This window comes from Leucoraja erinacea, chromosome 33 (assembly GCF_028641065.1).
Source record: "Leucoraja erinacea ecotype New England chromosome 33, Leri_hhj_1, whole genome shotgun sequence".
Classification (NCBI taxonomy): Eukaryota; Metazoa; Chordata; class Chondrichthyes; order Rajiformes; family Rajidae; genus Leucoraja; species Leucoraja erinaceus.
This window is the reverse complement of record NC_073409.1, coordinates 8163208-8176348: the sequence shown is the minus strand read 5'-3', so window position 1 is coordinate 8176348 and position 13141 is coordinate 8163208. Positions and strand designations below refer to the sequence as shown.

General features: G+C 37.0%; 1 protein-coding gene across 3 annotated transcripts in view; it reads right to left on the bottom strand.

Moving 5' to 3' along the window:
• Positions 1-13141, bottom strand: part of arnt2 (aryl-hydrocarbon receptor nuclear translocator 2) — a 136315-nt gene that overhangs the window by 111559 nt on the left and 11615 nt on the right. Inside the window, exons 2-5 of one of the 3 annotated variants that reach the window (XM_055661189.1) lie at positions 12516-12563; positions 7568-7585; positions 6102-6315; positions 2696-2909 (exon numbers count right to left, since the gene is read on the bottom strand). In XM_055661189.1, the coding sequence (XP_055517164.1) occupies positions 2696-2909; positions 6102-6315; positions 7568-7585; positions 12516-12563 (494 nt within the window). Of the gene's footprint in view, positions 1-2695; positions 2910-6101; positions 6316-7567; positions 7586-9066; positions 9104-12515; positions 12564-13141 lie in introns of all 3 variants that reach the window. The other 2 variants (XM_055661191.1, XM_055661190.1) reach the window with 2 other exon arrangements.

The window sequence follows — 13141 nt, the reverse complement described above, 5'->3', positions numbered from 1 at the left end:
CAGTAATACTTGGTAACCTGACCATAATAGTGTAAAACCGGAGTATGTAGTGCAACCAAACCAAAGTTTATAATAAATTGTTGCCGAGGTAGGGTTGTGGTTCAAGAACCTGATGGTTACTGGGAAGAAGCTGTTTCTGAACCTGGACGTCACAGTTCTCACGCTCCGTACCTCTGTACCAGCAGTCAGATGAGAGCGTAGCTAGTGTGGTGTGGCTTTTGATGATATTAGCTGTCTTTCTGAGCAGTCTTCTGCGAGTCTCTTCGAAGGAGTAGAGGGGAATAAATTTGATAGATTGGGCAATTTCTGCAGTCTCCTTCGGTCGAATTACCAAACCAGACCATGATGCAACCAGCCAGTAAACTGAAGATGGGGCATTTGGCGACAATCAGAATCTCCTCAATCTTCTAAAGAAGTAGAGGTTTTGATGAGCGTGCTTTGTGAATGCATCAAGGTGCCGGGTCCAAGATAGATCTTCAGAGGAATGCATGCCCCGGAGAAGCTGATAACTCTCTCCACTGCCATCCCTTCAATGAAGACAGGCTCATGGATCCTTGATATACTCTTGACTCATCGTTACCCATTATTTATCCAACAATGGTGGTAACATCAGTGAATTTAAAGATGGCATTGGAGTTGTGTCTGGCTATACATTCATGAGTATAGAGAATAGAATAGGGGACTAAACACAGAGCGTTGATGTGTTTGTCATAGAGGAGGAGGTGTTGTTGCCAATTCATATTAATTCATGTCCATTCATGAGGAAGTTAACTTGCAGCTCGTCAACCCAGGCAACAAACGAGGAAATGCCCCACAGTTTAAGCTCCACTGTCGAGTTCACTGGCCTGATATCACCAAGAAAAACTCAGCCAATTGCTCTTTCAGAAGAGAAAATGGGGCACAGCAATCCTAGCGAAGAGATTAAGGATATGAAAGGACTCTCCTTCTCTCACCCAGTTCAAATCTAAGCATCAAGGTCAAACTGTGCAAATGTGCCAAAAAATCTTTCACGTCAGTCTACCACATCAAAACAATTACTTTAGTAAAATGTATGCATATAACCTCTTGCAAACATAAAGTTTGAAAAAAATTAAGCCATTCAGATCATGCAAATACCAATTTCTCGTGTAATTTCAAAGCATTAGTCACATCTGTCCAATTTGTTACGCATAATTTAATGCTCACCTTTTACCAATGAAAGAATAATGATCTAGACAAAAATGATCTTGCTTGAAAATTGATTCCTACATTAGAGTGCATTACAAAACAAGAAACAAAAAGGAATCTCATTAATATGCAAAAATATTAATTCCTACACTATGACAGAATTTTAAGATATTGACTATAGTAACTGTACATCAATTAACTCATCACATTTTAATGAGAAAATGTCTCGCAAACCCATTTCCCAATTGTTAAGACTGAAATTGTGGCCTATTTGCCAATTTTTCCATCAAATCTTGCTGCACAACAACAACAATTTATGCGAGTGTAGTTTCGCGGATCGCCTTTGCTCAGCTCACCCGAACCAACCTGATCTCCAGGTTGCTGGACTCTTTTATTCTCCTTCCTATTCCTACACAGACCTTTCTGACCTCTGTCTCTTCCATTGTCAGAGTGACACAAAACGCAAATTGGAGGAACAGCATCTCATATTTCGCTTGGGCAGCTTACAGCCCAGTGGTATGAATATTGATTTCTCTCACTTCAGGTAGCCCCGGCATTCCCTCTCTCTCTATCCCTCCCACACCCAAGTCGCACTAGCTTCTCATTTTCACCCTACAACCCGTTTCCTTTATCATCGTTAGTTTTTTGCATATCTTTCATTCATTGTTCTTTATCTCTCCACATCACCGACTATATCTCTCGTTTCCCTTATCCCTAACCAGTCTGAAGAAGGGTCTCGACCCGAAACGTCACCCATTCCTTCTCACCAGAGATGCTGCCTGTCCTGTTGAGTTACTCTATATGCTATACAGGTCTTGCCTGGCAATGTTGCTATGGCAACATATTTTACGCAAAATATCTTTGTGGGAAAATAAATGACCTTGCTTGTGATGAATACAAAAAATCCAGAATCTCATCTGTTATTGCAGGGCGCCATCTGCTGGCGCTCTTACAAATGGACATTTGCAGCCTTAAAAAGCCTGTGTGACATCTGGATTTCAATACAGTAATCACCCGTTTTCGATTACTAGACTTATTTACGGCATGTACGTATGACCAGGGTTGGGGAAACCGGCAAGTTGGATATGCCAGTAGCTGTTCCAATTTTGCCATATCAAACCCAGGAAGAATATATTTATGTTAACAAGTTGATGTCCATTTTGCAAATCCCATCAAGAGGATCCACCATTTAAAACCTCGTCATTAAAATCATTACTGAAAGACCATGTGAAATAAGGGATGGATAATTAAAATGCAAACAATGTCATTCTTAGTTTTGGATATTTATTAAATTAGATTGGAAAGCCAAATCAACAGCAGGAACAAAATACCAGCATTATCTATATTGTCAAGCTATTTTTTTTGGCTGAACGAAGGCTGACACTGATACTTGCTGGGACATAAGAATGTTTTAATAGTTATTTACTAATTATCAAAATGTCTTATGAGCTCTAATATATATATATTATATATATATATATATATATATTTTTTTTTTTATTTTTTTTTACCCAGACAAACTGCTTACCAGTCATTGAACTTTCTGATGTAGACAATTGCTCCCTGAGCTTGTCAATATCATCTGGATGAACTTGTTCATACAAAGTGCTTCCAAACCATTCAGCCTGTGGATAGTTTAAAACGGGTGTAACAGAGTCCGATACATAGATGACTCTTCCGGTCTCAGATGCAGCTACAAAAAGGAATCCATCGGCTGCCTCCAAAATAAGATGCTTCAATTCCTTGAAAGAGAATGAAAGCAATATAAATATTAAGATGGCAAAATAACATATTCCACGATAATTGGTGATATCACATTTCCAGCATTTCTATGGTGACCCATCAGAGAACTACCAATAACTTATTCTTGATTACAAAACTACAAAAGGATTCGGTGACATTTTGGGTCGAGACCCCCCTTCAGTATGAGCGAAGATGTGGAGAGATAAATTCCAACAATAAAAGGTTCCCTTGGATAATCGAGAATAGTCACAAATAGACGAGCCATGACTATTACACCCAAATTACTACTATAATCCTGATCATGTCTGGGGGCATTGTGTTTATATTTCCTTTGTTAAATATCACCTAACACCTGCTCAATTAGGCATATTTCTTTCTAATAATACCAATTAACCTCCCCCATGGGTATTGGTCTCAACTTTCATGGTTGAAATACTCCGAAAACTCCCAGTGCCCCTCTAATCGGAGGATTCCTTCCGTATCATTTTTCACTCAACATTAGTATTTTACCATAACCCAATTAAGCTAATGGGTCAAATCCAGCAATTACTGACTTTGTGGCCCTTTTTAAAGTTGTAAAACTCTCAACTGTAGGGCCTTAATCATTTAAATCGTTGTTTCCAAATAGACCACAACTTCTAATGGCTTGCCACATTCATTCACAACAGTGTTAACTTTCCTTCTCGTCACAGATGTTGTCTGACTTGTTAGGCATGTTCAACATTTTCTATGTGATTGCGAGAGCACATCAAAGTTATCTCTTCGTGATCGCATTAAAGAAATTGATTTCACTATTAAATAAATTACTGCATTTAATAACAGCATAATGGAAGTTAATTTTATTCAGCATTAGCCTGTTGTGGGCTATGGATGTTTCTTAACACAGCATTCATCCTTTGGGATACCAGGATCATTACTAGTGGCTCCTCAATTTGATCACAGCTTTTTTCTTATAACTAATATTGATCAATACCTTTCTCCAATATTTTACCTCTCTTTCCTTTGTATTAAAACATAACATCAACAACTATGACACATTTTACAACATCTTTGAATTTGTGTTTATTTCCACAAGAAACAATTCATAATCATCCAATTTAAGAAAGGTACGACAAATGAAATCTCACTATGGGATATGATTAACAAAGGTCACCCTCATGAAGGGTCCTATTTAACTGGACAGACACATGCAAGATACTGTAATTGCTTAATTCTCAGTATTTTCATAAAGAACAAATGCCCTGCTGTTTGGGTAGCTGCATAAATCATGATCAAGGTGATATCAACCTGATATTGGGGTTCCCTGGGGTACTATAAAGGCAGGTAAATGAGCACAGTGTCACATCAATCACCCTAGTTTGATTTGTCGGATTCTGATGTAAGGCATCAGAGTACTAATTAGAAAAATCTGTTATTAGGCACTCCCAGAAATTATTTTCTCCAAACTTTCCCACACGCTAAAACAGTTAAGGGCATAACCTTCCAGGAGGAAAAGCATTTTTATTCTGTAGGTCTCATTCATGATAAGAATACAGAACATTTGAACTACAGAAAACCACAAAAATCAAGATGGAATATAAATGGCTATCAACAGGAAAAAGCTATTTTCAGGTCAGTTGCACGAGCCTGCAGCTGGCTTCCCCCAGTATTGAGGACGACTACAAGACTCTGATTTAATCGCTCTATACAAATTTTTTTAGTACACTTTACTGGAATACTATGACCATGGTTCATAGTAGTGCGTACAGGGAAGAATCTGACCATGTCATAGAAACATAGAAACATAGAAAATAGGTGCAGGAGTAGGCCATTCGGCCCTTCGAGCCTGCACCGCAATTCAATATGATCATGGCTGATCATCCAACTCGGTATCCTGTACCTGCTTTCTCTCCGTACCCCCTGATCCCTTTAGCCACAAGGGCCACATCTAATTACCTCTTAAATATAGCCAATGAACTGGCCTCAACTACCTTCTGTGGCAGAGAATTCCAGAAATTCACCACTCTCTGTGTGAAAAATGTTTTTCTCATCTCGGTCCTAAAAGATTTCCCCCTTATCCTTAAACTGCGACCCCTTGTTCTGGACTTCCCCAACATCGGGAACAATCTTCCTGCATCTAGCCTGTCCAACCCCTTAAGAATTTTGTAATTTTCTATAAGATCCCCCCTCAATCTTCTAAATTCTAGCGAGTACAAGCCAAGTCTATCCAGTCTTTCTTCATATGAAAGTCCTGATATCCCAGGAATCAGTCAGTCCTTACAGCTCTGCAACATCCTCTCGAAGGATGAAAACCCTGCATCCCAAAGTCTGCTATTTCCATAGTATCATAGCAACTCTTCCAATATCATGCTGAAAATATATGATGTGACTGGTTCATTCATTGTGGAAACAGAAATTATATGGCCACATATAAAGTTCAGATCAAAGGAAATCAATTGGCCCAAAGTGTCTCTGTTGGTTGAAAGAGAGCTTCTCAATCCAATCCATCTGCCTTGAAGCTCAGCTCTTCAAATACTTATCCAAGTAATTTCAAAATCTTTAATCACTACCACCTTTAAGGAAGAGAGATCACATCCCTACCATTCTCCAGATATTTTGTTTTCTCATCTCTTCTTTAATCCTTCCACTAATCACTTTAAATCCACAAATTCTGGTTTTTCACGCCTCTGCTAGTTACTCTTTTTTAATTTCTTCTCTTGGGATCCTTCATAATTTTACACATCTCCAATACGTCTCAACCTGACCTTTTCTTTTCAAAAGAAAACAACCCCAGCTTATCCAATTATTTCTCAAAGCCAAAACTCCCCATTCTTGGCAACATCCTCATGAATCTTATTACATCCTCTCCAGTTCAATACATCTTGCACTGGTATAGTGGAGATTTTGGTTTGAGGAACAATTGGTGATGACCAGAACTGTAGGTTAACCCATCTTAATCTTTCTGAAACACTGATCACATTGGTTTCTTCATACTTCAAGGTCCTGAATCATATTATCAATTCATCACAAATCAGAAATAGAAAGTAAACATTTTTGGCTGCAACTTATGAATTATACAAGACGGTTATGCAAGCTGGAAAATATATTAACTTGGCAGATGCTGATGATTAGAATCAAATATGCGTTAAAAAAAGTAACTTCCTTCAAGAGTCACTGCTTAACATTTAATAACAATCCCAATCCTAACCAACCTTTTCTGTTAGGAACGAAGGCTTATAGGCACCGTCAGTCGAAGTATTTCCTGTTCCCCTTAAAGACTTCATATGAGAGACAGCCATGCGAAGAATCGTCAGTTTATCAGGTTTGCGTGCTAAAGCACTACATGTTGGTACCATGTCAGACAACTCTGTGATATAAGCAGTCATCTTGTTTCGACGTCTTCTTTCAATTTCACTGTGATTCTCTCTGTGGATTTGAACAATATTAATAGTATTGATAAATTATAAAAGAAAATAAAAGAAAATGAAAAAATAAAACAATTCAGTTACAATTGCCTTTAAATTAATCTCTGTAAGCCAAACATAGTTTAAGATTTCCTACCACACCAGTGGGAAGGTTGTGTGTAAAGTTAAAAATGCTAACGATTAAGAGAGTTGCAAAAAGTTAAATGAAGAGGACATCAAGTCTTCAAAATATCGATTAGAATTCAGACAAGATGTCTCTAACAGTTTGTTTCAGCCAATTTGTCTGACATTTCAGTCATTATTCATTCCAATCCGAATTGAGACATCTCAATTCACTGGAGTTCAACAGATTGTTGATGGGGTGACATGGTGAAAATTTGCTCCCTTGGATTAGAAATTAACTAGAAACACACTGTAGGGCAGGCTTTATACTTAGTGAAAGAAAGCAGATCTTGGTCTGGCAATGGAATTTCAGTCAGAGAGTTTTCCCAATTGGAATTTGATGCATAGACATAAAATAAAGATTCCCTTTGCTCTTTGGGATATCTCAATCATTTTTCTTTATTTTGGTCTATTGCAGGAAGGGTTTCAGTTGTTTCATAAAAGGATTTTAAATTGCTAGTTTTGTTCAGTCAGACTAAATCCTGCAGAATAAACCAGTTTCTTAATTTATCATCCGCTATACCTAAAGCTTCATTAATTTCACCCACTGAGAGATGAAAGAAACAAAATTGTTGTAAATGCTGTTCAGGTTGGATGCTTGGTGTATGCTCTGAAATGGTTTCAGGGATCCCTTGCCAATTTAAACTTGGTGCAGGATAAAGATACCATTGATTCCACGCCATGCTAGTGGAGTTCAGAATACTTTGAACCAGCAAGGTAAATCCACCAGAACCGGATCAGGTAAATATAATGCAGGAAGATTCCTGTTTGCTATGATTCCAGGCAGCAGACTCTGAGCAGGCTCAGTAGATTCTGAGCCCTCGGTCCAGCTCCCTGTTTTGTCCGACATTATACTTATAGTCGTACAAGTTAACTGCAGAATATAAATGGTGCAAGGCCTACCCACAACAACAAAAGTAAAGTGCAATGAACCTGTGAGAACATCTATGATAGCTCTGAAATTTGTGACAGGTCATTAATTTGTTTTGCTCCAACATGAAAAATACTTCATAAAATTGTGTAACTAAATTTCAAATTATTAATGCATTCTAAAATAACATTGCTGTATTTCTTATTCATATTGTACTTACTTCATAATGCCTAATTCCCTATATAAATGAAGCATGTAAACAACATAATTTAAAAAAGCAAATAATTATTGATTTTCATAATTTTGCATAACATACATCAATTTTACAAATATATTGACAAATATACTCTCCTCTTGCACTACACAGTTTTCTATTTATTTTTTATTTTAATAACTAAATTTGACATACATTCTGGACTGAATGTTTACATTTTATTTGTCTTCCTCCAAGATACATTCTAATACTATTTTGTTACATGCATGTGTTGATGTTAATCCCATATTATTAATTTACATATAACAAGACTGCTTTCAAAACTAACATTAGTGCACTGGACTGTGAAATTTGTTGTTGACTATATAGGCTAATTCAACAGATATATTTTGAATCCATTCAGCCACATATTTTTGAGCATTTATTAAATCTATTTTTAGTACATAATTACAATTTAAAAAATTAAAACAAATAGAGACTATTAAAAATCTATTTTTTGGCTGGGATTGAAACTAATAGGAGTAAACACAAGACCACCATATAATATCACAACATTTCTCAAACAATTTCACTTGAACAAATGCAAAGCAACAACCACTTGGTGGGAAGAAAGATTTTGCACACAGCACAGCCCCACAAAAACAGTAAAGGGATTGAAAATTAATCCAGTTTTAGTAGTATTTTTTAAAGCATCATTAAACATTTGTCAAAATATATCTTTGCCTATTTAGTTCAAGTAAATTTCATAATAAACACTTCTATACATTGTGAAAGATAGTAGAAGATATTCCATCTAAAAATCTAATTCAATGTTAAACTCAGCCCCAATAGCAATCTACACACTGATATTGCTCAGGGTACATTCTGACAAAAGCATCAATAATAGTTTTCATTCCTTTATAAAAAATATGGAGCAACATAAAACTAATCTGGTCAAACAACATCAGAACTCAGCAGGTCAAGCAACATCAGAAAAAGTCTTGACATAGACTTTCAACCCAAAATGTCAATTATCCCTTTGCCCCCAGAGATGCCTGACTCGCTGAGTTTCTCCAGTGGTTGGTTGACTGCTCATTTTCAACATCTCCAGTCTCTTATGTCTCCATTAACAAAAAACATAATCAAGTTCCAAAATGGAACAAATGTACAATTATACCGTGCAACATTTAACAGGCAACAATACTGTTCACTTAACAAATGGTAAACATGCAAACGTGCCTACTTTAGTCACATACTAATATCATCATTATTTTAGATGAGAATTCTGCTATATATTTCTTATCTATAACAATTGTTGATATTGGCACAAAATTTAAGAACATGTGATGTTACTTTGGTAGTTATTTGCTTTTTCCTACCTGTGCTGTTTTTCTTGTCATCAACATTCTGTCATCTGAACTGGAAGGAAAATCATCTCTGCTAAAGGGAACTAGTTGGCTTTACCCGAGGAGGGCAAAATGACACTAGCCCCGGCTCGTTACTAAACCCAATAGGGTTACTCCTACCTTGCATACTTTTCATCATGGAGTCTGATCAGCATACCTATAAACAAAATGGAGAGTCAATGCCATAGCAGCTTAAAACAGATCCATGCACACTGCATCATCCACATTTATCAATGCTGCTGGACAACACGTAGCTGTGCAAAATGTTATAATTACTATTGAGAATTAGAAACCAATTTGAAGGAATACACAAAGAATGGTTCAACAAGAATAGTCATATCCACTTCAAACTATCACTGGCAATTCAGGCATTTATTGGTCATCATTAACTCTCCTGGACCAGAGCAGACAATTAAGATCGGGTAAAGCTTGTCTTCCTTAAAGGACATCCATTGTGGCTTTTTTTAATACAACAATTCAATAGTTTCATGATAATGATCAATGAAACATGCTCTTGATTTTTATATAAATATACTTGAATTGAAAATCTGCATTTAATTCTGTCTCAACCCTCTGGATCAATAGTCCAGATATCTGGCTGCTAATGTATAACAATCAAAAGCCACCAAACCTATCGCACATCTTACATAAACACAAGGTCAAGGCTCATGCCACAGTGTCCTGCATTTATACACTTGCTTTCAGTCAGTAATTGAAAAAGATAGGCAGTGATACGAGAGCAGTGTACTTGCTTGGCCAGAAATCAGTAAATAAATTGTAGGAAAGTCATAGGCAAAATTAAGAGTAGTTGCATATGATAGACACAAAAAAGCTGGAGTAACTCAACGGGACAGGCAGCATCTCTGGGGAGAAGGAATGGATGACGTTTCGGATCGAGGTAGGTGTAACTAAAGACATTTTGGACCTGCAATACATTATTTATTTAATGAGGCTTATGCTACGAAAGTAAAGATAGAAAATCCGGGAAAATTCATCAAGTCATGCAGAACCTTGGAGAAAGGAACCGACTCAACATTTCGTTCAAAGACCCTTCATCAGAACTGGGAAAAGATTTCAGATTTCCAGCATCTGCAGTTGTTCTTATTTGCATCTTATTCTAGAGTAGATCCAGTTAACTACACATAAGTAGTCATGACGATTCAATAAATGCCACTTACTTAGATTTTTATAGCCTTCAGAAAGAAAAGAAAATTCACTTAGAAATTCAAAAATGCAGAGACTGGTCTGAATTTTACACGGATTTATTTATTTATTTAAATGGGCTACTCATATAATTCATTCACTTTCCTTATATTAGAAAATCTTGGAAATTTAGAAGTTACAAGATGTAAATATTGTAGAAGAATATTCAACTACCAATGAAGTCTCTTCTAAAGTTTCAAAAGACAAATTGTGTAACACAATACTCCATCTTTGCTTCATATTCATCCCATGCAACCCTTCCATATCATCTGAAGAATAGACAGCTACAATTTATATCTTATTTCTCAGCTTCCTCTTGTAATCCAATACCACTCTCCCCACTATCCGTTCTAATATCAAGATGAATCTTCTGCCTCAATACTGGCAAACGGTCAGGCAGCAGACGGGTCGGCTTGAAATCCAAGACAACATAGCAAAACAATTTCAAGGCCAGCTAACATCATCACCAAACATAGAACAGTACAGTACTAGAACAGACACTTCCACCCACAATGTCTGTGCCTAACATGATGCCACAAATTTTCTTCGTCTGCACATGATCTATATCTTTCCATTCCTTGCATATTCACATAGGTATCATATCAAGCCTTTCCCACTACTCCTAGAAGCTCCCCTCTGTGTAAAAACATGTGCCTGGAAAACCCTTTAAACAGTGTCCCTCCCATCTCAGAGCTATGCCATCTAGTCTTTGACATTTCTGTCTACAATATCTACGCCTCTCATAATTTTATATACTTCTTTCAGGGCAGCGCAGTGCGCAGCGGTAGAGCTGCTGCCTTACAGTGCCAGAGACACGGGTTCAATCCTGACTACTGGTGCTGTCTGTGCAGAGATTGTACGTTCTCCCTGTGACAGCATGGAATTTCTTTGGGTGCTCCAGTTTCTTCCCACATTCCATAGACATGCAAGTTTGTAGGTTTAATGGCTACTGCAAATTGCCCCTAGTGTGTAGGATGCAGAAGTAGGATAGCATAGAACTAGTATATGGGTTATCGCTGGGCGGTGTGGACTCCGTGGGTAAGAGGGCGTATTTCCACGATGCATCCCAAAACTCTAAAGGGTCCCCCAACATCCGGCTTTACAGAGAAAATAAGCCAAGTTTGTCCAACCTCTCCTTAAAGCAACCCTCTAATCCAAGCAGCACATTCTGGTAAAGATTTTCACTGCACCAGAGGTTTGTTAAAATATACTGTGTGCACATACAGCGTGAAAACAGGCCCTTGGAAATGTCATACGAAAACAACTTTTAGTTAACCAGCGTGAAAACAGGCCCTTCGGCCCACCGAATCCATGCCAACCAACAATCACCCTGTACACTACTTCTAAGCTAAACTCTTGGGTCAATTTACAGAAGCATATTAACCTACAAGCCTGCACGTTTTTGGAGTGTGGGAGGAAACCGGAGCATCCGGAGAAAATCCACGCAGTCACAGGAAGGTGGTGCAAACTTTGCAGAGAGCATCCGAGGGCAGGGTTAAATCCGGGTCTTTGGCGCTGTAAGGCAGCACCTCTACCACTGCGCCACTGCGCTGCCCACTATATGCACTAGATTTTACAGTAATTGCAGTACTTTAACAGCATTTCAAAAATGTGTTAAATTCTAGATATTACAGGTTAGACTTTGTTCAATAATGCTGCCACAATGTACTTTGATATATTTTATCTATATTGAAATTCCATTTCAATGCAAATTATTAGTACCCATTAGAAGTATGCCCTTCTCCGATGACTCATTGCTCAAGAAAACAATAACTGTCAAATCAGTTTTCAAAAGCCTCAAAAATATTTTCCTGGAACAAAACACCTCATACTTCTCTTCCCTCATTCATTTGTCACACAACAAATTGAGCAACGTCTCACTGCATATTGGTTTATTTAGTTAGATTGGCAATGACTATCACTCAGTACAAAGAACTGAAAAATAAAAGATTGCAGATACTGAAAATCTGAAATGAAAACAGGAAATTCAAGAAACACCCAGCGGGTCAGATGGCATCTGTGAAAGAGAACAGTTAATGTTTTGGGTTGAAAATTCTTCATTAGAATTTGGAAAGTGAGAAAACATGTTAATTTTAAATAACAGAGATTAAAAATGAATACGTTTTCTCATTTTCCCAGTTCTAATGAAGAATCTTCAACCTGAAAGTTTAACTCTGTTTCTCTGTCCATAGATGCTGCCATAACCAGCACAATATTTTCTATTTTGTTACTGAAAAAACACAATATCTACCATTTTTAATCAAATACTATTAAAGGTAAACATTGTGCTCAGACATGCAGCATCACATTTTATGACCTACCCTATCCAATTAGCAATCAAAGTCCTATACTCCCAAATAACTCACCTTGAAAATTTGCTAGGCCCTTCTCCATCTTCATCGTCAAAATCCAGTCTAAGGAAAAACACACTTGAATCAAAAATTTCAATGCATTTAAGCACAGAATACAACAAACCCTTGTAAAATATGGAATAATTAGATTACAGTAAGATGAATAGAATGGTTTTTTTTCCATATATTATGCACTTAGCACCTTCTACTGTTTTCATCATAAAATTTCACTCATGCTATGATACTTGAAGCTAAGTTAACAGTGATATTTGATAGTTCAAAACCATGAAACATGTCAGAACACTGCAAAATAAATAAATAGAAATAATATCAGATTTATTAGTACAGAGCTAATTATAGCCAAGTAACTTTTATGTAATTCAATATGTATTTTTTATGTAATTTAATAACAAAGAACTGCAGATGCTGGTTTACCAAAAACGGCATCACTGTAGAATATGGATAAATAACATTTCTGATCGGGATCGTTCTTCAAACCTTTATGTAACTATGCTGGAGGACTCATAAAATAACAACATCAATGTCAAGCTATAAATTGAGCCAAGGTCGCGAGTATAAAATAAACTTAAATTCAATCATTTATAAACAGATATACTTCTTTTTTTCCCAGAAGATCACTG